This window comes from Antedon mediterranea, chromosome 1 (assembly GCF_964355755.1).
Source record: "Antedon mediterranea chromosome 1, ecAntMedi1.1, whole genome shotgun sequence".
NCBI lineage: Eukaryota > Metazoa > Echinodermata > Crinoidea > Comatulida > Antedonidae > Antedon > Antedon mediterranea.
This window is the reverse complement of record NC_092670.1, coordinates 32,358,726-32,380,790: the sequence shown is the minus strand read 5'-3', so window position 1 is coordinate 32,380,790 and position 22,065 is coordinate 32,358,726. Positions and strand designations below refer to the sequence as shown.

At 35.1% G+C, this 22,065-nt stretch overlaps 1 protein-coding gene across 1 annotated transcript in view; it reads right to left on the bottom strand.

Moving 5' to 3' along the window:
- Positions 1-22,065, bottom strand: part of LOC140063686 (ATP-binding cassette sub-family B member 6-like) — a 40,130-nt gene that overhangs the window by 6,374 nt on the left and 11,691 nt on the right. Inside the window, exons 3-19 of the mRNA XM_072110148.1 lie at positions 17,102-17,288; positions 14,148-14,249; positions 13,600-13,702; positions 11,799-11,888; positions 11,091-11,212; positions 10,389-10,498; positions 9,966-10,031; positions 9,341-9,466; positions 8,847-8,923; positions 8,021-8,084; positions 7,544-7,629; positions 4,427-4,484; positions 3,693-3,797; positions 3,352-3,425; positions 2,889-2,989; positions 2,615-2,727; positions 58-221 (exon numbers count right to left, since the gene is read on the bottom strand). Of these exons, the coding sequence (XP_071966249.1) occupies positions 58-221; positions 2,615-2,727; positions 2,889-2,989; positions 3,352-3,425; positions 3,693-3,797; positions 4,427-4,484; positions 7,544-7,629; positions 8,021-8,084; positions 8,847-8,923; positions 9,341-9,466; positions 9,966-10,031; positions 10,389-10,498; positions 11,091-11,212; positions 11,799-11,888; positions 13,600-13,702; positions 14,148-14,249; positions 17,102-17,288 (1,748 nt within the window). The remainder of the gene's footprint in view (positions 1-57; positions 222-2,614; positions 2,728-2,888; positions 2,990-3,351; positions 3,426-3,692; positions 3,798-4,426; positions 4,485-7,543; positions 7,630-8,020; positions 8,085-8,846; positions 8,924-9,340; positions 9,467-9,965; positions 10,032-10,388; positions 10,499-11,090; positions 11,213-11,798; positions 11,889-13,599; positions 13,703-14,147; positions 14,250-17,101; positions 17,289-22,065) is intronic.

Below are 22,065 nucleotides of genomic sequence, written 5' to 3'. Positions count from 1 at the left end.
TAAACACATAATCAATCAGATTAGAAACAATTTCTAAATTTGGCCTTTGTGACTTACCGCCCTCGCTCTACGATCATGCCATCCTGAAGAACTAGGATCGTATCTGCGTTGATGATTGTTGACAAACGATGCGCGACAACAATTGTTGTCCGGTTGTTGCACACGTTGTTTAACGATGCTTGAATGTTTCGTTCTGTCTTTGTATCCAGAGCAGATGTTGCCTATAAACAGATTATTCATTTCATTATAATTTTGCATAATTTGTTAGTATAATTTATAACACACCTAATTGTATTCTTGCAATCTGATTGGTTAAATATCACGTATAAAAAATAAAGCAGTCAATTTTTTAACTTAATGAAATATTCTCAAAATCATAAACATTCATTAATTGTATAATTTATAAAATATGTGTCACAAACAAATCAATCAAATAATTCTAAAAACATAAATTATAAATTATACAAATAATGAATGTTTATGATTTTGAGAATATTTCATGAGTTAAAAAATTGACTGCTTTATTAATATTATCAAATTCAAAAGGATGATAAATATATTGCATGGCTGCCATTAGTCTATTGCATGGGAATAACAAGTTAGATGATTTATACAGATATAAATCTGACATTATAGAAACTGTGTACAGTACAACTCCTATTAAGTGGATACCTATTATTATTATTTGTGGCACTAGACATCATTTATTTTGTATCACTATTATATATATACAGTATTTTTTTTACAAGAATATTTCACTTAGTTTAATCTAAATCAAAATGAACGGAAAACATGGTATTTGATACAAAATGGGCTATGCAACGAGCCAAAGCTCCTAAACACATTACCCTTTAAATAATATCTAATTAGCGAATAAAACAATAAAAATAAAAATATCAAATATAAGTAAAAAGTAACAAAAGTGAACTCTACAAGAGTGAGTATTTATTAAGTAATAGTTTTTGTATTTCTTTTTTTTAAATTTCCAATTTTAGTTTGACACTTTACATAACAGTTCCAAATATTTTCCCCTCAATACTTCTCCTATGAGACCCTACAAACTGTCTCCATAATATATTGCCTGTTGTTACAATTTCAACCAAAGGTTGGCATCTCTCCAGATAGAGGTTTCTTCTCAAGATTATTTATTATATGATGTTATGACTGAATTGCATTTAAATTAAATGTAAACATTAATTTAGACATGTTATAAATATATTATGGACAATCCATACACACAATACACAGACCTTATGTATATATACAATATTAATATGTTGAAAAGCCAGACAGTGTAATTGCTGTAAATTAGCCATATAAGGAGGTAGTAAATAATGGTTGAAGTAGAAAGAGATAGGTTAATTGTCATTAGAGTATTTATTGGCTATTAATGTGATTAATAAGTGTTTATAACAAGTAGCAGAATAAACAAAATGATGACTGTAAAACACACTACTGTATAAAGGTGGTCTAGAGAGATTTGTAGAGATTTATATAAATCATATGTTACATATAATATTAAGGCATGTTGTTGCATAGCGGCATTTGGCTATAATAGTGGCATGACATGCTATATTTTGCAATATCCAGTTTCTGTTACTAGTGACACATACATACTGCTACTACTGTAGAAGGACAGACACAACCACACACCTCCACCCATGTTGCTACAGTGGCATACACAATTTTGGTACTAGTAACACATGCACACTGTTGACACACAGACGTTGCTACTAGGTGGACATACATATGTTGCTACAGTGGCATGCATAATGTTGCTACTAGTGTCACAAACATATTGCTTTAAGTGGCACACAAGTTGCTACTAGTAACACATGCACACTGTTGACACAGACGTTGCTACTAGGTGGACACACACATGTTGCTACAGTGGCATACATAATGTTGCTACTAGTGACAGAAACATATTGCTTCTAGTGGCATAAAAGTTGCTACTAGTAACACATGCACACTGTTGACACACAGACGTTGCTACTAGGTGGACACACACATGTTGCTACAGTGGCATGCATAATGTTGCTACTTGTGTCAGAAACATGTTGCTTCTAGTGGCACACAAGTTGCTACTCGTAAAACATACACACTGTTGACACATAGATGTTGCTACTAGGTGGACACACACACATGTTGCTACAGTTGCATACATAATGTTGCTACTAGTGTCAGACACATATTGCTTCTAGTGGCACACAAGTTGCTACTAGTAACACATGCACACTGTTGACACATAGAGGCAGACACAGACACAAGCTGCTAGTAACACGTGCATACTGCTACTCATGACACAGAAATTGCTACTAAGTCGACACAGTGGCATACATAATGTTGCTACTAGTATTAACACATGCATATAACTGCTCCTAGTCATACACAGACGTTGCTACTAGGTGTACACAGAAAAGTTGCTACAGTGGAATACATTATCTTGGTACAAGTAACACATGTAGACTCCTACTCCACACATGCTATAGTGGAACTCACATACTGCTATAGTATCATACAGACATTTAGTATTACATTTTACACAGACCCATATTGCTACTAGCGGTTCACAATGTTGCTACATAGTAAATATTTTAGTATTTTTACTTGCCTCATCTAGTAGAACTATCTCTGGTGCTTTTAGTACTGTCCTTGCAATAGCTACCCGCTGCTTTTCTCCACCACTTAATTTCAAGCCTCGTTCTCCAACAACTGTTGCATAACCTACAAAAGATAATGAAGAACATTCACAAACCTTTATCCTTTGACCTTTATTTAACTGTTGAAAAGTGGATACAGATGAGTTAGGGGAAAAATACTGTAAAAGCTTATTTGCTTGTAATAATAATAATAATAATAAAATAATATCAAAGATTCAATTGTACCTTCTGGAAAATGTTGAATCTTATGGTGGATATCGGCAGCGACGGCCGCGTCTTCAACATCTTGATCGTTGCTTTTTACAGACCCGTATCGGATGTTGTAACTATTAAAGAAGATGAAAGTAAAGTACATATATTTGCACAAGTATCTAAAATCCAGCAGAACATGCTTCAAAGTGAATAATAACATAGACTACCCTGGATGAAAAATATACTACCCTGGATATGGCTTTTACCTGCATGTCAAAGCAGGTTAAATATAACTACCCTGGATGGGTAGGTTAGTGGATGCAAAGGTTGATCCTAGATTACTCAGGAGGTGACGGTTTACCCTAGGTTACTCTGGATGTCTAAAATTTACTTTGAGCTTTCCGAAAACATTATATAAAAACGTTTATATACATATATGTACACATATTACATATCAATTAATTGGCCTATAACTGAACTTTGTAACTGTACTTACAGTATATCATTGTTAAAAAGGACTGTGTCCTGAGGAACTACTCCAATGACTTTACGTAACGAACTCTGTGTAATCTAAGTGATAAAAAATACATTAGGTGATAAGAGTGTGCAAGGTTTTTAGATCTGGCAACATTGCCAAAAAAGGTTGTAGAAATAATAGGATACAAAAAGATGAGAATCATCGTTACCGCTCGTCTGTGTAAATTGGCATTTAGTATGAGTTTTCAAAAGCAGGGTAAAGCAAACATCTGACTTACTTTAGCGTTATGACGCAAAGCTACTTTTTATTATTTAACTATTGCATTATCAATATGTAATTTAAAAGTTGAATCAACTTACTTTTTTAATATCTTGGCCATCAATAAGAATATCTCCTCCATTTAAATCATAAAAACGGAACAGTAAACGGATGATGGTACTTTTACCTGCTCCAGATGGACCAACCTGGAATTAGCAAAAATCGTTATATTATTCACTATAATATCTCTATACAAAAACCGACAAATGCATAATCTATTGAAATAGTTTTACTCTGTCTACACTATCAAACTTTATGTGACAAAAGAATGCGATGGCCTCTTGTTATTGGCGAATTTTGCTGCTGTTGGTTGGGTTTAGAAATAAAATAAATAAAAATATATGGAAATAATGATGTCATATAACTACCATATTTGGGTACATCACTTTTTTGTCAACCTAGTTTGATAGTGTAGACAGAACTTTAGTTATAATAATAATAATAATACCACATTTATATAGCGCCCTTTTCATGAGTAATCATGCTCAAAGGCGCTTTACAAGCATTATTACCCCAGTATTTTTTGGGGATCAAACACGTATGGAAACATACTCCCATAATGCAGCCGGTAACCAGCGCAAAGTTGTGTCTAGATCTAACTGGGTACCCATTTATACATCTGGGTGGAGAGAGGCAACGTAAGTAATGTATCTTGCCTACGGATACAAGCAATGCGGCGAGAGTTGGATTCGAACCTAGGTCTGACGATCGGTAGTCCAACGTCCAACACACTGCGCCACACGCCCAATACACAGTTACATTAGTAAATACTCACCAAAGCAACTGTTTCTCCTGCATTGACAGTAAATGATATGTTCTTCAAAATTTTTCGCCTGTTGAAATTACAAAATGGTTTTTAGCTTTAAAAAGTAAGATTATACCATATAACCTTAATAAGAAGCCCATGGGCTTAATTTTTTAGGGCTCTTGGGTGGGATTCTTTTCGGGATGGGCTTCTTTTCAAGATTACTTTTGCAAACTGAAGAGGGCACTTCTTTTTCGAAATGAATGCTGTAAATGTTGTGAATTGCTACTACAATAATATGATTTTTGAGACATTCTCTGCCAATTGAACATATTGCCAAGAAGCAGACAAGATGATACAAGATGCAATCAAAGTACCATTTAGAAAACAATAAATTATAGAATAGGCTTGATTTTCCAGATAATTAAGGCTTATAAGGTCATTAATATCAATATTAATTAAACACAATCATACATTTCTATTCCTTTGCCCATTTTCAGGTTATACAGTATTTTATTTTGGCTCTTATATTATTCTAGACTTAGCATTTACTTCTTGCTTTTTTTATTGTTGGCGTTCAATTGACGATAAGTTTCATTAAATTGATTTATCTCAAAACAAGGACAGTAGAAAAGTACAACAATAAAACATACGGGTATAAAAAAACAGAAACATTAGACACTGTGTCGAGTGGGAACGCTTAAAAACATACAAAAATTAAAATACATTAATAAAAGATAATAATACAACTTTTAAAAAGATAACTGGGTTTTTTTTCTTTGTGTTATATTTTTAGGTATATTTATTCATAAAAAAGACATCAAAATACAACGGCAGCCAAAAGGCTGAAAAGTAGCATTTTACAAAATTTGATAAAAATATATAAATACATTATGTATAAAAGGTAAAACTAGTTTTAAAAAAAAAAAAAATAATAATTTACCACATTAAAATTGGTCCACCTGTAAGTTAAAATAGTGCCAGCCTATTCAATATTCATCATTAATGAGTCGGACCAAAAAAGGGACTGGTGAAGATCTAAATCTTTCTGTACGACCAAACGGGATTTTGAGTAGAGGCTTACTTGCAGACCTCAGGGTTCTGCTAATGTCACGAACAGGGGGAAGAATGCTTCTAAATGTATCGGACTTTATTATTCCTTTACCAAATTTCAGTAAGAGTTGGACTCTTCTGTTAACTAGCGATGGAAGGTCTGACAATTTAAGAGCAGACTCGTAGGATACATAGTTCATGCCATAAATGATTCGTAGAGCTCTTTTTTTAACTCTTTCTATTGACTTAGTTTGGTCTTTCGTAATTGAACTGTGCCACACAGGGCATGCATATTCAACTAAAGGACGTATATAGCAAGTATATACTTGTAGTAAATCTTTAGAAGGCGCCTTGGCTTTCTTAAGTATAATCAAAGTGTACAAACGTCGACATGCTTTAGCAACGATGTCATGAATATGCATCTCCCATTTAAGGTTATCCTGCAAGGTGACACCAAGCAGTTTAATGTGATTTACACATTTAAGATCATGGCCATTTAGATTGAAACTGGGAGGAGGACAGTCGGACTTTAGGAAGGAAATACGCATCACATTGCACTTAGATGGCTTGGGGAGGACTCTATTTATCAAACACCAATCATCAAGTTGATTTAAAGTGTCCTGCAACAATTGGCTATCACTACTTCTAACTACTTCACTAAGAGTGAGGTCGTCCACATATTTCCACCGCCTGTCAGTTCCCTCAGCAACATCATTGACTAATACCAAAAAGAGAAGGGGGCCCAACTTTGTGCCCTGGGGCACCCCACAAGTAATATTAGAATTTGAAGAGGTGGCTCCCTTAACTTTGGTATTGCATGTGCGATTTAAGAGGAAACTACAAACGGTAGGAAGAATGGACGGCCTCACTCCTATGGATATTAATTTATTTATGACAACATTATGATCCACACGATCGAAAGCCTTCGTAAAGTCTACAGCACATAAGTTTAAATATTTGCTACCCCCCTCCAGGTCAGATACAACAGAATTTATCAAGTCTACGAGGTAGTGTGAAGTTGACGAGCCTCTACGACAACCAAATTGCTTACTATCTAAAGAATTTTTTATATCATTAGTTACCCACTCCGCTAAAAAGCTTTCAAATATCCGAGAAAAAATGGGTGTTAGGGATATAGGCCGAAGGTCATTACAATTATTAGCATCTGGAACCTTAGGAACTGGTATTATAGTAGCCTTTTTCCATTGTTCAGGAAAATTACCTTCATTTAAAGAAGAATTAAAAATGTCCGCTAATGGATAAGAGAGTTCAAATGAGAATTCCTTAATTAATCTGATCGGTAGATCTTCTGGGTGTCCTGCTTTTTGTATGTTTAACTTATCGATTGCAGATTTCACTTGTCCTGGGTAGATAACGGGTGGGAGTTCCGATGCTGGTAAGTAACTTGGTAGTTTTGTAATGTCAAGCGCTGAAAGTTCACTACAAATCGTGGCAAAATGTTGGTTAATTACTTCAACAGCCGCTTGCGTTGATAGACCAGGGATGTTAAACGTGTCCTTTTTCTTTAGATTGCAGAGATTCACAATTCCTTTGTGCCATCTAGCAGGGCTATTGCTTTTTAGACACTTTAATGAGGTCGCGTAAAACTTCTCCTTCGCGTGCGTAATTGCTCTTTGTATGGAGTTACGTATCCTTCGCCATTGTTGGGTATGGTTACTAGAAAAGGCCAACTGTCGTTCTACAATCAATCTCTTGATTCTCGGCGTCATCCACGGCTTATCGGTTTTCTTATGGCAAATCGATTTCACGGGGAAAAAATCTGCAAATTTCCCATTAAGCACAGTAAGAAATTCATTTGTTTTAACACTTGTTGATTGGCTATCAAGAACATGGCACCAGTCATGGGCAGTGATCCACGATCCAAATGATCTAACCGACGAGTTACGATACGGTTGGATAGTACAAGTGGTGTAGTTAGAGGTAGGTATAACATGGATTGGTTTCAATAGTATACAACAATGGTCGCTACGTCCTAAGGGGGCCAACTTAGGACGATTTTTGCCAAAATTAAAGAAAGAAATAATGATAAAATTTAATAAATCTATGTACAAATTAATATATTGATGTACTTACTTTGCATTGTAATGAAACGATACATCCCTAAATTCAACCTTTCCTTTAGTTAGTATTAATGTTTTAGCATTAGGATCATCACAAACCTGAAGAAAAAAACAAAATTATATTTATACAAATTATAAATTGTATTTGTTGATGAATTAAGACATTTAACTGGTTTATATTCAATATTAAAAAGAGAATGGAGATGGACATTAGATATTAATGTGATAGTGTTACTGGAGATGGAGCTGTGAAAATGGTTCCTTTGCGCCGTATTCAATTTGATTTTGGTATTTTTAGGATATTTCATGAATTTTTATATATTTTTGTATGTAAAACGCTTAGGAATATTTGTATTACGCATTACTATAAGCAACCATTATTATTATATAACAATATCATAATTAAAATTGAGTATACATTAGGTGACTTCCAAGTATATGTTCACATAAAAAGAATAACTTGTTATTTAAATAACAATAAATAACTTACATCTTGCTTAGCTTCCATTAAATCTATCATGTTCTCCATGTCAATAAAAGCCTGTTGAATCATCCTAAATAGAATCAAGAAATTAAATAGTAACTACCACTAATAAAACAGAACATTATTAAATATTAGTAATAAAATAGATGATTACTTTATATAAAGAACTCTGTAAATACAAAAACTGTGAATAGCATTTGATGTATAAGAACCACTAAACAATATAATACATGTTAACATATTGCTACACCATCAGGTATACTACCCTCGCACCAATACTGCCATATCAAAATCATCTGAACTCTCATTTCCAAGCACATAATTGCAAACATCTTATTTATAGCTGACATCTGTCGAAAACGACAATGACAATTTAGTCCTACATGAATCTGTATGATGAATAAGCCAGGACTGTTTAAAGCGCCTTAATGCACCTTGGTTGGTCCTATTGATAAAGGGATTCTCCCGACCAGTATGCCCACCTTGACAGGAGTAAAGCCATGGGCCAATACGTTTGAGGCAGATACTATAGATGCAGGGGCTGCCATGAGAGTCAGCAGGGCTGATTTGAAATGCCTGATGGTACCTCAACTTCGTTTGTCTATAATATAAAGCACCCGATATTGCCAGATGGTCTCCCATCCAAGTTCTAACAGGGCCCAACGTTGCTTAACTTTGGTGATCAGACAACTGGTGTTTCGAAATGTTAAGGCCATACATTGTTTTTATGTTAGTATAAATACCATCCTAGCTCCCCACACTGCTTTCATCACCACCTAATTCACAAAAAACAAACTCATCACTCTTATCAATACCATATCAAAATTATTACCTGTAGTAGGTACCAAAGAAATTTAAAGGTGCGTACAACTGCATTATATATGTTGAAAACAATACATAATCTCCAACCTACAAAATACAGAAATTTTTCCTTATTTGAAAAGCACAGAATTTATAAAGATAAAATGAATTGCCATGCCAGCAAATAACTGTGTCATGTATGTATACATTTACAGTATATATACTTACAATGATTTATAAAGAAATACAGTATTTATTATTTGTGGAAAATCAACAACTTGTGAGGTGGTTTTCCAAATGATCGCAAAATCAAAATGGTACTGGGTATGATCAACTAGCATTCTTGTCACCAACTAGCCATCCATTCATAGTACTGATGTAGTAGTCTATTTGTACAGCAACAGAATGGACCCGAGACATGACTTTCAGCTGATAGAATGTGCAGTCAGCCATCCGCCATAATAGCTCAATATAAATGCCAATAAAAAGGAAGTTTGTGCTATTCAATTTCTAACAAAAACTAACCTTTAATTCATGTGTGCTGACAAGATAGGCACACAAAAGTGATCCCACTAACAATCCGGTGATGATGATAATATTCTGAGACATGTTTAGAACACACAGAGATGATAAGGACTTCCATTCACTACTCTGAAACAAATTAAAAAAATAGTCAGTTTGTGACCATCAAATCTAGACAAAAATCTCATTGATGATTAGAAAACGTCAGTTATACCTTTATTATAACAATAACAATTTGATTGGATAATTATGTATCACATGTCATTTGGAATTAGCTCTACCTAACGGAAAGGTGATATCTATTAATGATAACTAACGCTCTCTAATACGTTTAGGTTTTTTGTAAACATTTTGAGAATTTTTGCCACGCAACATTTTTTACTCATCCACGTACAACAGCTTGTTGTGCACGTTATGTTATACTGACGTCCAAAGTTGGAGCACTGTCTTTTTTAATGTCCTAGCTTCCCGTCCTCGCATTCGTCAATGATTTTAATATGATGGACAAATTGAATAAAAGTATATGTTTTGTAGTTGTTAAATGGCGAGAATATTTATTGATTTTTGACTTATGAAATATTCTCTTAAACATTCATTATCTGTATAATGTGTAATGCTATACACTTACTTGGTATTCTGTAATAGCTACATTGTATCGATCCACTTCAAAGTCTTCGTTACCATAATACTTCACCTAATAAGAAAAGTTTTAAATATATTATCATCATTATTTTTTAAATCAGTACTCGGATAAAAAAAAAAACCTTTTTTATTTAAGGTGACCTTCTGCACAATGGTCAATGTATTTTAAACAAAACTTATAGATGAATAAATATACAATTACAAATGTATGTACAGTAATAGTAAAATATATAGTGCTCAAAACATGTCAGCAGATTCATCATCTGATTTGAAAAAGGGAAAAATAAATAGCCTTATTATACCATTAAAACCACAGAAACTTACTCCCATAATGCAGCTAGTAACCAGCACAAAGTTGTGTCTTGACCTCAAACAAACATATTATCTACAGTACAACTTTCTAACTTACCGTTTCAAAGTTCAGTAGAGAGTCAACAGCTTTCTGTTTGGTCTTGTTGTCCTTTAGGTTCATTTCACGTCTGAATTTAGTCCTCCATTCAGTTATCGCAATTGTAGCAGCTTTAGAAATAAAAAATAAAATAAGGAACACTGTTTTTATCCAATAATAAAACTGAGCATTTACAGTATGACATAGGCCGTATTAATATGAGTTTCGTTAATCATCAATCTTGTAATTGTGTAGGGAAACCGTCTTGTAATTTTGTTTATTTACACCTTGTTTCATTCAGGGCCTATTTTTAAAGATGAACAGCCTATGAAAACCCCTTTAAAGCTAAATTTAATATAATTTAAAATAATTTAAAACATTGCACGCAATATCATTGTGGTAATGGACAATCCAATAGGCCTACTGTTTTATACTCTTTTTCCGCAATTAGAACCATTTTTGCAATTTCTCGTTTCATTCCTTATACTCACCTGAATCTATTAAAACTTAATGTCTATAAATAGATATAATAAACTGCCTTTATAGCGCTTTTTCAGCGCATGTGCCGATTTCATGGCTATGATTTGTGACTATTATTAACAAGTTGTCCCCTTGACACAACATACATTTTTGCCAATGAAACTATTACATTTTAAGATTAACCTTTCACAATCCTACAAATTACACAAAAAAAACTGATATAACATTTCTTCAAGAACTTACCAACATATGCGGTCATGGCAACGAACACAATAAGACCGAACCAAGCATTAAAGCTTGTGACGAAAAACACAATGGCAATCAAAATGTCTGCAATAGTTGGAGCTATATTGAATATTATATAACTGTGGGAAAAAACACAAATCCTTATCATTAAGAATGCATTGTTCTTTAAAACTGTCCTGTGTACAAATACACTGTTACATGGGTATAAAAACAGTTTAGTTTAGATTTTATTATCTTGAATGAGCTTTGGTGATGTTGTTCTAGCTGCGGTGGAAACAAAGTTAGTATGTAGCCAGGAATTGCACCTTTAAAACAAATGTTAGCCACCAAAACAGAACATGCAATTATAAACATCCAAGTAGATCCTTTAATTTGATTGCCAGAATGTAGACCACATGACAACAGGTGACCCATGTCAAAATTATAAATTTAATATATTTTCTGTGCATATACAAAAAATTGCACTCATAGCCCCAAATAACAAATACAGTAGAAATTCTATTATCGATTGTCCCCTAATAGGTTCCACTGGAATAGGGTTTGTTGTAGTGTTAAAACCTATCCTCCTCATTGTTCATGCAAATGTGTCCCTTCCGTAGTGATTTTGCAAAAAGAAGGTTACACTATATACATTGTTATATAACAAATAGGGAATGTTTTTATTCGTGCAAAATAGAAAGGAAATGTTCGAATCTTCCAAAAAACCTTAGAATGCTATTAATACTGGTTGTTCCTCTATCCATAATTCGAAGAACCTCTCCAGTTTTGCGGTTCAGATGCCAATGAAGGGACAATCTACAAGAAAAACAAGATTAACTTATTTGGGAATTTAGCATTGGGTGATGTATAGATACTGTATACACAATCTATAATAATGGAAAGTAGGTGCCTTCTTTAAAGCTCTGTCCACACTAATTTTTATGTGAAAAACAAATGTGATGTGCCCATATATGGACATGATGATGTCATATCACTACCATATTCGAGCATATCACTACCAACTTTGGGTAAATCACACTTTTTTTTGTCAAACCAGTTTGATAGTGTAGACAAAGCTTAACAGTGCCTAGAGTGGGTAAAATTATGTAATTTTAAGTACAGTAAGTATAATTTATTTAAGTATAATAAACTGTAAATTCTTCCCAACATAATTACGTAGCCATAACATTGGTAGGGGTTCGAGGCTCACTCACTCCATGGTTCTGGTGGTAGAATGAGTCTTCTCGGATAAGGACTATAAACCGTAGGTCCAGTGTACACAACTAGCTCGTGTGCACTTTAAAGAACCTATTACATCTTTCGAGACGAGTAGGGGGTTACCCCGGTGTATTAGTACATCACAGCCACTGATCACCAACTGGGCCCTCTTGGAGGTCAATCTTTGACTGAAGAGGTTACCCAGTATAAATATATATATTTCAATCAATCACATCATTTGCCTAGCACTTTATATCAATAGAATGAAAAATGCAGTTTCTCCAGATATTTTGATAAACCAATAAACCCAGATGTGTGTACATTCATAATTTTAACTATTCTAGATTTTAATAAGGAAAAAACTAATACTAAAATCAGTCCGTAAGTTGTTTATAATAAATTAATGGTTAATTATTAAGTGAAATAATGCATTTGGCACACATTTTTGCAATGAAAGATGCCAAAATCTTTAGGTTTTTCATAGCAACCTCTATTATTATTATTATTATTATAGCACCCTCTATAGATTTATAAAGTTGTATACCAATATTTCAGTTTCCCTACAGTAGGTGGGAGCTCTGAATGGTTTATTCAAATTGTGCACATTGTATTGGTATATTGCTCATGTAGGTAAAAAACAGAATTTTGTGCAATGTAGTTGGCCAACTGTAATACATATTAAACTAGGTAAACCCTGCCCATCTTAAACAGAATACCAGGCCTTGTCTTTAGAAAATCGCAGGCCTAATTGCCTTTTGGAAATTGCAGTTGCCCTACAAATTGCACTCCTCAACACATTCAGCAGGTGTGCTTGCTGTTTGTATCTTGGTATATAGAAGTTACTAATAAGTTTTAGAGTGCTGTAAAAATCGCACACCTCAAGGTCATTTTAAGAGTTTTCTAGGCAAGTGATCACACCTTAAAAACAAAGCCTGGAAGCATTATTTTTCTTCCTATGCGGTTAAGGCAGAAATCATTAATAATTCATTAGAATAATTATGACATAATTTGGGACATTACAAAGGGCACTATTTTACCATGAAGAGAGATTAAATAATTTGTGTAAACAGCGTTTGCAACCGAAATGTTTGGTCTAGTGGTATTTTTTAATAGTTGAGAGAGATTATTTAGAGGGTTAGTTTTAGTATATTTAGGAAGTAGATCAGCTATCTGGCAATTCTTTATAATAGAAAATAATTAAGGTAATGAATTATTCATGATTTCTGCCTTAACCTCATAGGAAAAAAAATACAATTGTGGATGAATTATTTTTCTGATTATGGCAATCAGTAATAGATTATTTGTTTACCCATGTAGATGAGCAAAGAGTCGGACCATGATGCTCTTGGCTGTATACTGTTGAACATTGATCCAAAGAAACGATCGCAAGTTGTTTAGTAACCCAAGTCCACCTGAAAACATTTAAAAAAAGAATTTTACAAAACAACTTTGAACAGTCAATTAGAGTATAATATAGAAGAAATGTATGTATGTATCTGAATGTTTTCATGCAAGAGAGAAATACATCTCACATTAATGTGACTAGAAAAAAGGTCCTCAGGATTATTAAAAAGACTAAAAACTTTGATAGGAAGGTGATTATTATTTCAACATTTTTTATATTTCAAATGTTCCGGGTACAGTAAACTTCCTTCTTTGGGATACCCCTATTCAAGGAGTGGAAACCTTATTATGACACTGTTTCTTGTAAAATAATTGACCGAAATATATGTGTTGAAACAATAGCCAAACCATATTGGGACACCTCCACTCTTGTCTCCAAGGTGTCTCATCTACTGTAGTAAATGTATTCATTATGTCATAAACAGAAAAACTTTTGAAATATAATAGACTTACCAAAACCTCCACCTTGCAGGAATTTGATAGCGACGTAAGTGACGATTAACTTCCATGGATTTATGTGTGCACCTTCCTCAGAATCCTCGGTCAATTCATCAACTACAATAAGGAAGAAATTTCATTGTAATTAAACAGAGAAAAGACAAGGAGGCTAAAGTAGAGAGGAGAGGTTTGGTGGGCTAAATTTTATATTCATGTGCCCGGATTAGGCTATCATACCTTTTTTTTAAAGGACAACAAAGGTAGTGTAGTACTAGTAGGAAGATATCACACTTTCTATTCGATCAATGCAAAAAAATGCGAGACACTATAGGCGCCTATTTCGCAGAACTAGGGTGGCAAATAATAAAGTAGGTCAAGGGTCATCGATCTATACCAAAATATTTGTTAAAAATTAAGTAGGTAAAGTGTTAGAACGTTTGTAAAGCTGGTTACTTATTTGCGATAGGGCGTAAATGCTAACAAGTTTGCAGAACTAGGTGGCAAATGGCAGAGTAGGTCAAGGGTCAACAATCCATACCAAAATATTTTGAAAATTAAGTATGTCAAGTGTTATAACATTCGTAAAGCAAAATATTTTGAAAATATTAAATAGGTCAAGTTTTATAACGTTAGTAAAACTATTTAATTATTCACAATAGAGGGCGTAAACGCAAACATTTCGCGGAACTAAGGTGGCAAATGGTAGAGTAGGTCAAGGGTCATCAATCCATATCAAAATATTTTGAAAATTAAGTATGTCAAAAATCATAACATTCGTAAAGCTGGTTACTTATTCGCAGTAGAGGGAATAGATACAATAAAGTTTGCAGAACTAGGGTGACAAATGATAAAGTAGGTCAAGGGTCATCGATCCATACCAAAATATTTTAAAATATTAAGTGGGTCAATTTTTATAACGTTCGGAAAACTAATTATTTATTCGCCGTGGCGGGCGAAAACACAAAAAGTTCACGAAACTAAGGTGGCAAATGGTAGAGTAGGTCAAGGGTCATCAATCCATATCAAAATATTTTGAAAATTAAGTATGTCAAAAATTATAACATTCGTAAAGCTGGTTACTTATTCGCCGTAGAGGGAATAGATACAATCAAGTTTGCAGAACTAGGGTGACAAATGATAAAGTAGGTCAAGGGTCAGCTTTCCCTCGGTGAGTATTGGCCATATTTGTCGCGGATAAAAAAATATGATCATTTCTTTTCTGGTAAAAAATAAAACCATATTAAGTGTACTACTATATATTTTAAGTAACTGCGGCATTCCATTGTTGACGTACGTACGATACACCTTTACTCCATGGATACACTGACAGCGAAGTAAACAGTATGTGGTACGCATTTGTCTGGCGGTATCTCTTTGTACGAATCTTTCATGGCCCGCCCGCCCGGCTCACTGAGGTATACGCGTGGACATATCTGGGCTACATCCAGGGACCAAAATGTGTATTTTTCAGATTCCAGGCGAAAATCGGAAATTCATTTGCAACTACGCATCGACGTACGTTCATACAGGGATAAATGTACGAGTTATGTTCTCGCGGTTGAGTTTACGAATTGTTTCAATTTACCAATAACCATTGGTGTACCGCGTATATTCGCTGTCGATTAAAGGGGTTTGGGTGGGGGTTCGATTGGGAAAAAAGGAAGCGGTTGGCCCTAACCATAAAACAGGGTCTGGTCACGTTTCTTTTCGCGCATAAATCTCGATCTAGGGGAGTGAATAGGGTGGCTAGCCACTCCCCCCCCCCCCTACTTAATTCTAAAGAGAAAAAAAACCAAATCCGCGACCGTCGCTAGACGCGGATTCGACGCACTTGACTCTTTTAATTAAGAAGAGTAGGCTAAAGCTATAGTGGGGTAAATAGGCATACATAGTGAAAGAGCTAAGAGTTTAATTACTATTTATGAATTCAAGAGTTTAAAAAGAAAACGCGATTTAAAATCTTCGGAAAATACCCACAACTGAGTTATTTTCAAAACACATGCATGCTCCCACTACCAGCATCACGTTGTCTTAGCTCGCTCCTCGTGTGAATGCTGACGTCGTCACTCTCCAAAAATACACCATTTTCCGCCATGGTCCGTGTGCAAGCGTTCGCGTGGACCTGTATATTTACACCCCTGTAGAGAGTAGAGTGTAAGATCGTAAACTTTTTTCTCGCCTATGAAGGTTTTTTATATAATGGTATGCAGTATTTAAACGATAAAAAAAACGAGAAACATGATGTTCTTTTTATTATTATTTCATAGGCATAACATAAACATGAAATGTCTTGTTCTATGTACACGGTCGAAAAAATGTGTGTGGCGTATTTGGTATTTTATTGATTTGTGTTATAGACACGGCGATTACGGCAATCATTGTATACCAAATTATATTGAGTTATTCACCCGGCTATAGGGTATATATCTGAGGTTAACAGACCACCAAAGCACATGCACTATCGAGGCATTTTCGGAGTGCCGCATTTACCAAATGTTCATTAAATGTTTATTATTAGTTCGTCGAAAAAGATCCGTATTAGAGTATTTAGGAAGGATTTATTTAAATTTACATTATGTGACATTGTTATTAAATGTAATGGAAACAGTTGCTCCCAAACCGCGCGTACGCCCCCCTCCCCCGGGGAATTCGCCCCCCCCCCCCGGTCGGGCAAATCCTGGCGCCACCACTGAACGGGGTGAGTGGGTAGGGATGGGTGAGTGTGTGTGTTGGGGGAGGTTGCGCTTGTTAGTACTTATTTTTAAACTTACGATAAATTTGATACAGTTTTTTTAATACAATATTAAACAACTTTGCCTCCAATCGTGAGGTCAAAGGTTAACTCACAACTGTAAATAAGACACTCTTCTCTTAGTTTATAAGCACAATGGTTTATCCATTATGTAATTTGTGAGTTACTTGCTGTTGGATGTGATTGTAAATAAAATTCAATAAAAAAATAAAGTTACCAATATCTTTGTAAAGCACAGGAACATAAACATTAGCAACACGTCCAGTAATTAGTATTAACAGACAGATGATGACCTTGATTTGTAGAATATAGTGACCCTTTGGCCAAATGTATGGCCATATCAGCTTAGTCTTGTGCCAGAACCCTGCCCATGCTGACCTTTGGACATTTTCTTTTGGATGTGGCTGTGGAAAATAAATATAAAATGAAGGTGATAAAATGGTGTTAGAACAAACAATATTTCTTACAAAAAACGCCGCTCGACTTTTTGACGTAACAGCTTTTTAAAACAGTGTTATGTCCTTTCTTCATTAAATGCTTTTTAGTCGCGACTCTACAGCTCACTATGTCGGTCGGTTGGTCGGTCGGTCGGTAAACACTAACTTTAGCACGCGACCGCAGCCATGTATATGACCTTGTTTTAATTGTTAGGCCAGCAAGTCAATGACTAATGCATGTATTTATAAAATGGTAAATTCAGAAGCCAAAATAACACACATCCTCTCTATATTACAGTAGAAAAAAACTTAATGTTGATAATGTTTAAACAAAACTACCAATATTTCGTAATAGACGTGCGCCATCGACAATTTATTTTCAAACAACCACAGGTGACGCGTTCAGCAAAGGAATTAGACCCGTTCAATTGACCGTGTAATCTCAGACAACACTATCAGAGATATGCAACGGCTCCTGTGTCGCACTTGCTTTTCTATGTAAATTTGACGAGTCATCAATAATGACCTTAAAGCGTATTGGTCATCGTTAGTGACTCTGCAAATTTGCGCTTGCGCAGTTCTATTGTTTAGTCAAAATCAGTGATGCATGAAGACATTTCGAGAGAGTCTCTTGCGAAATCTCAATACGGCATGCAACCGTGTGACTTCACCGGGCTAAATACATATGATGATGATACGACATTAGGCCTACCCTATGTTAAATGTATTTAGTAAATATAGTGTTATAGGCCTAGTTCCTTTTAAAATAAAAAATAAATACATTTTCAATAAAATTTATATATTTAAAAAAAAATTGGCCTAATATAATATATTTAAGGAATACAATATTAATTATTATCATGACTGACGATTGGCTACTGGCTATTAATCTTTCAAATCTCCGTATCTCTTTATTTCAAGCAGATCTGTTTTGAGTAAGAAGCTTAAAAGATCTAAAGCCCCTTTCTCACAGAGCTGAGTGCCAGGAATATTGCGGGAATATACCATTACCATGCCGGTATGGTTTTCTGTGAGAACGGGTCGTCTTGGCATCATGCCGGCACCATGCCGGCATCGACATGACCTGCTTTAGACCTAGTAATATTCTAGGGATATTCCCCGCAATGCCAGACGGTCATTCTGTGAGAACGTAACGTCGTTATATTCCGGGGTTCCCTGTCGAGGCTTCAGACACCTTGCGCGGTCAAGTGTATCACTTTGGCGCCGATTCAATTCAATTAACAATAATAATGTCAAACTGGAGGGATAATGAGATAAGAGAGCTGCTTAAAATAAGGGGACAAGAAGAAATTTGTAGCATAATCTATAGCAGGCCTGGGCCATATAGGCCTAGCTAGCTCTTTGTTGGTGCCTAACTAGCCTGACCCTTCGTCGCCTTGTAAATTGTACAGCCTCCTAAGGTGTTTTACAGATTGCCGATGACGGCTAATTAATTGCTGTACCTGTATAATATATGCACAATATACTGTACATAGCATGTATTGCATAAATATGCTATAAAGGAAGATAATAATCTGTAACCTAACATTCGCCGCCATATATCCCTAGACAAAAATAATAACAATAAAGGACGCCCTCAATAATTATTTTGTCAGAGACTTTTTATTGGCCGAATATGCCCGACTCCTTTCTCACAGAAAGCCGGTATATACCGGTTATATTTCCGGCACGATAGTCCGATGAGAATGGGTATATGCCGGTAACGATACCGGCACGACGCCAGCACTGTACCGGTATATTGCAGACACATCTGTGAGAAAGGGGCTTAAGAGATATATCTAAGTTACGAATTTCACTGCCGCTTCTCCTCTTACGAAACGGCCAAAGTAGGCTAATTTTCTTTTCATGATCTCCGCCAGTAGTTTTCTTTTCACGCCAAGTTCCTTCCTTGTATGCTTCTGTTTGTTATTTTATATTTCCATGTGATGTTCAGCAATTTTTCTCCAGAACATTTCGGCAACAAGCACCCTGTTCTCGTTTGCTTTCTTAAGAGTCCAGCCCGCTAAGCCGAAAAAAGAAGTACACTCCATACTAGAATTTTGATTAATTTCATCTTCAGTAGTCCTGTTGTAAGCTTGCGATCATTCCACAGATCTTGAAGTTCGGTCATCCTTCTTTTGTCCGTTCTGCAATTGTGCAGTTTGCTTTCGATGCCTTCTACTGTTGTTTTAAGAAGTACTGTGTCATCAGGATAACGGAGAAGAATTTGGTATGCCTCATATTTTGAACCCATAAGGATCCACTTCAGAAACCCGCATTACTCTCTCTGTGTATGTCACAAAGAGATATGATGAGACTATACATCCTTGTACAGTATTACAACTTTTGTTATGCTGAATACCACCGTATTTTCACCATTTCTTCTGATCTTCCCTCTTTGGTTTATGTACAAAGACTGCAACAGTTTGACAACGGATGGGAAACACATTTCTGTCATTACAACAAACAGTTTGACGTGACTGACCGAATCAAACGCTTTTTGAGTAGTCTATGAACATTACAAAGAGCTCTTGTATTTTCCAGTAATCCGGCCAAGTTTATCTATGCTTGTGCAAAGTTGGTGTAATGCTTCTATTCCACGCTGCCCTGCGGATTTTATAAGTTCGGCAAGACCAGGTGATTTTCCAGACTTCAGTTTGCTGACTGCATGCTCAACTTTAGATAAATGTGGAGGTTGTTCAGCTTCTTCAACCATAGTAGCGGCTATATATGGTTTGACCATGAAAAAATTCTAATAAAAGGTCTTTTGGTATTTTCTTGTAGCTTTAGGTGTCAATAATTACCAAAAAATTTTTGCAGCCTTCTAGTTGCTGCGTTAGTGAGATATTGAGGGTCAAAGGTCAGTGACCTTTTTGTGGCATTTGATGGCTCATAACTCCTCAACTCCTGGGTTTAAAAAGACAAATGTGGTTTCTACATCTATGTTTTAGTGGTCAAACAACAAAATAAAGTTTTTGCAAATTTTGGGTTACTTGTGCCATTGGTCAGATAGTCAGGTCAAAGGTCATTGACCTTTATTCATTAATAACTACTGCTAGTGTAGGACCTGAGTAAGATTTGTATGCATTCAATTTATGAGAGAATATCTCAACTGTTATAGGATAATTTGACCCCAAGGAACAATATGGGATATGTGTCAAATTCGTTATCTGGGGCGAAAATGCCCAAAATCGGGGTCAAGGGTTAGAAATGTGTGGTTCTTATATCTCGACAACCACTTGTCATACAGATTTGCTTTTGGTGTCAAATTGTTCAGAATATACATATTTATATTCGGTCTAACACAACTTTTACCCAAAAAAATGACCGGAAATGCTTTTACTGACCTTTGACCAAAAAACACATTTTCGGGTTAAATATTTAAAATGTCAATGGACACACTGTATGGTATCAAATGAAAGCATATACAATATGCTACCCATTGCTACCCAACTTGTATTTAATTATGTGATGTTATTTTTGGAAAATATGCATATTTTATTAAATTTAGACAAAAATGAGTATAAATTAATGTAAGTTTATTTTAGGTGAAATAATTCTAGCGTTGTAATGAAATATTTGGTATAAAAAAGAAAAGACTTAGTTGTAGTTTATTAGGTTCTTTATTTGGTAGACCAAACAAAATGGCATTGCAGTAGTCTAACCGTGATGTTATTAGTGCATGGACAAGTTTAATAAGCGAGGAGTGTGTTTGCGAATTGATCTTATGTTACGAAGGTGGTAGGTATCAGTTACTAATGTTGTTGATATGTCTGGACATAATCGTTGCTGAGTCAAATACAACTCCGATATATCTAACCTCCAACGATGATGTGATTGATGTTTCTAGCAATGGCCAATTTCTTGAAGTGTTTTGAATGAAGAAATAAGATTTCTGTTTTACCAGGTTTAAAAAGAGCATGTTTTTAGTTAGACAATCCTGAACATCAACAACACAAGCTTCGATAACCGATTTCGCCTCATTAAACTCTGCTGGATTAAAGCTGATGTACAGTTGTGTATCATCTGCGTACACATGATATTGGACACAATGTCTCTTAATGATATCACTCATGGGCGAGATGTAAACTAAAAACAATACTGGACCCAGTATTGATCCTTGAGGAACACCGCATTTCAGGTCGATAGAGGTAGATTTGACATTACCAATCCGGACCTGCTGCTTCCTAGAAGACAAATATGACTTGAACCAATTTAGAGCAGATCCACAGATACCAATAGACGAGAGTCTTGCAATAAGAATGGAATAGTCCATGGTATCAGAAGCTGCCGACAGGTCGAGGTACACAGAAAAAAGACAATTACCTTTATTTAGAGTTAAAATAATATCATTATGCACCTTGAGAATGGCTGACTCTGTACTGTGGTGCTTTCTATATGCTGATTGAAGAGGGTCGAACAGATTATTGTCGTCAAGAAAATGTATGAGATCTAAAGCAACGCATTTCTCAAGGATCAATTAGATAAAAAAGCGACATTAGAAATAGATCGAAAATTTGCCATGCAAGTATGATCCAGTGAAGGTTTCTTTAAAATAAATGTAACTAGACCCAACTTCAAATCATCAGGAAAGGTCGTACCAGTTGATAAAGATAAATTAATAATAATTCTAAATACTGAAGTCAATTATGCACATTTTCCATAAAGTTATATTCCTAATTAAAAATTTCAATACAAGTTGGGTAGCAATGGGTAGCATATTGTATATGCTTCCATTTTATAC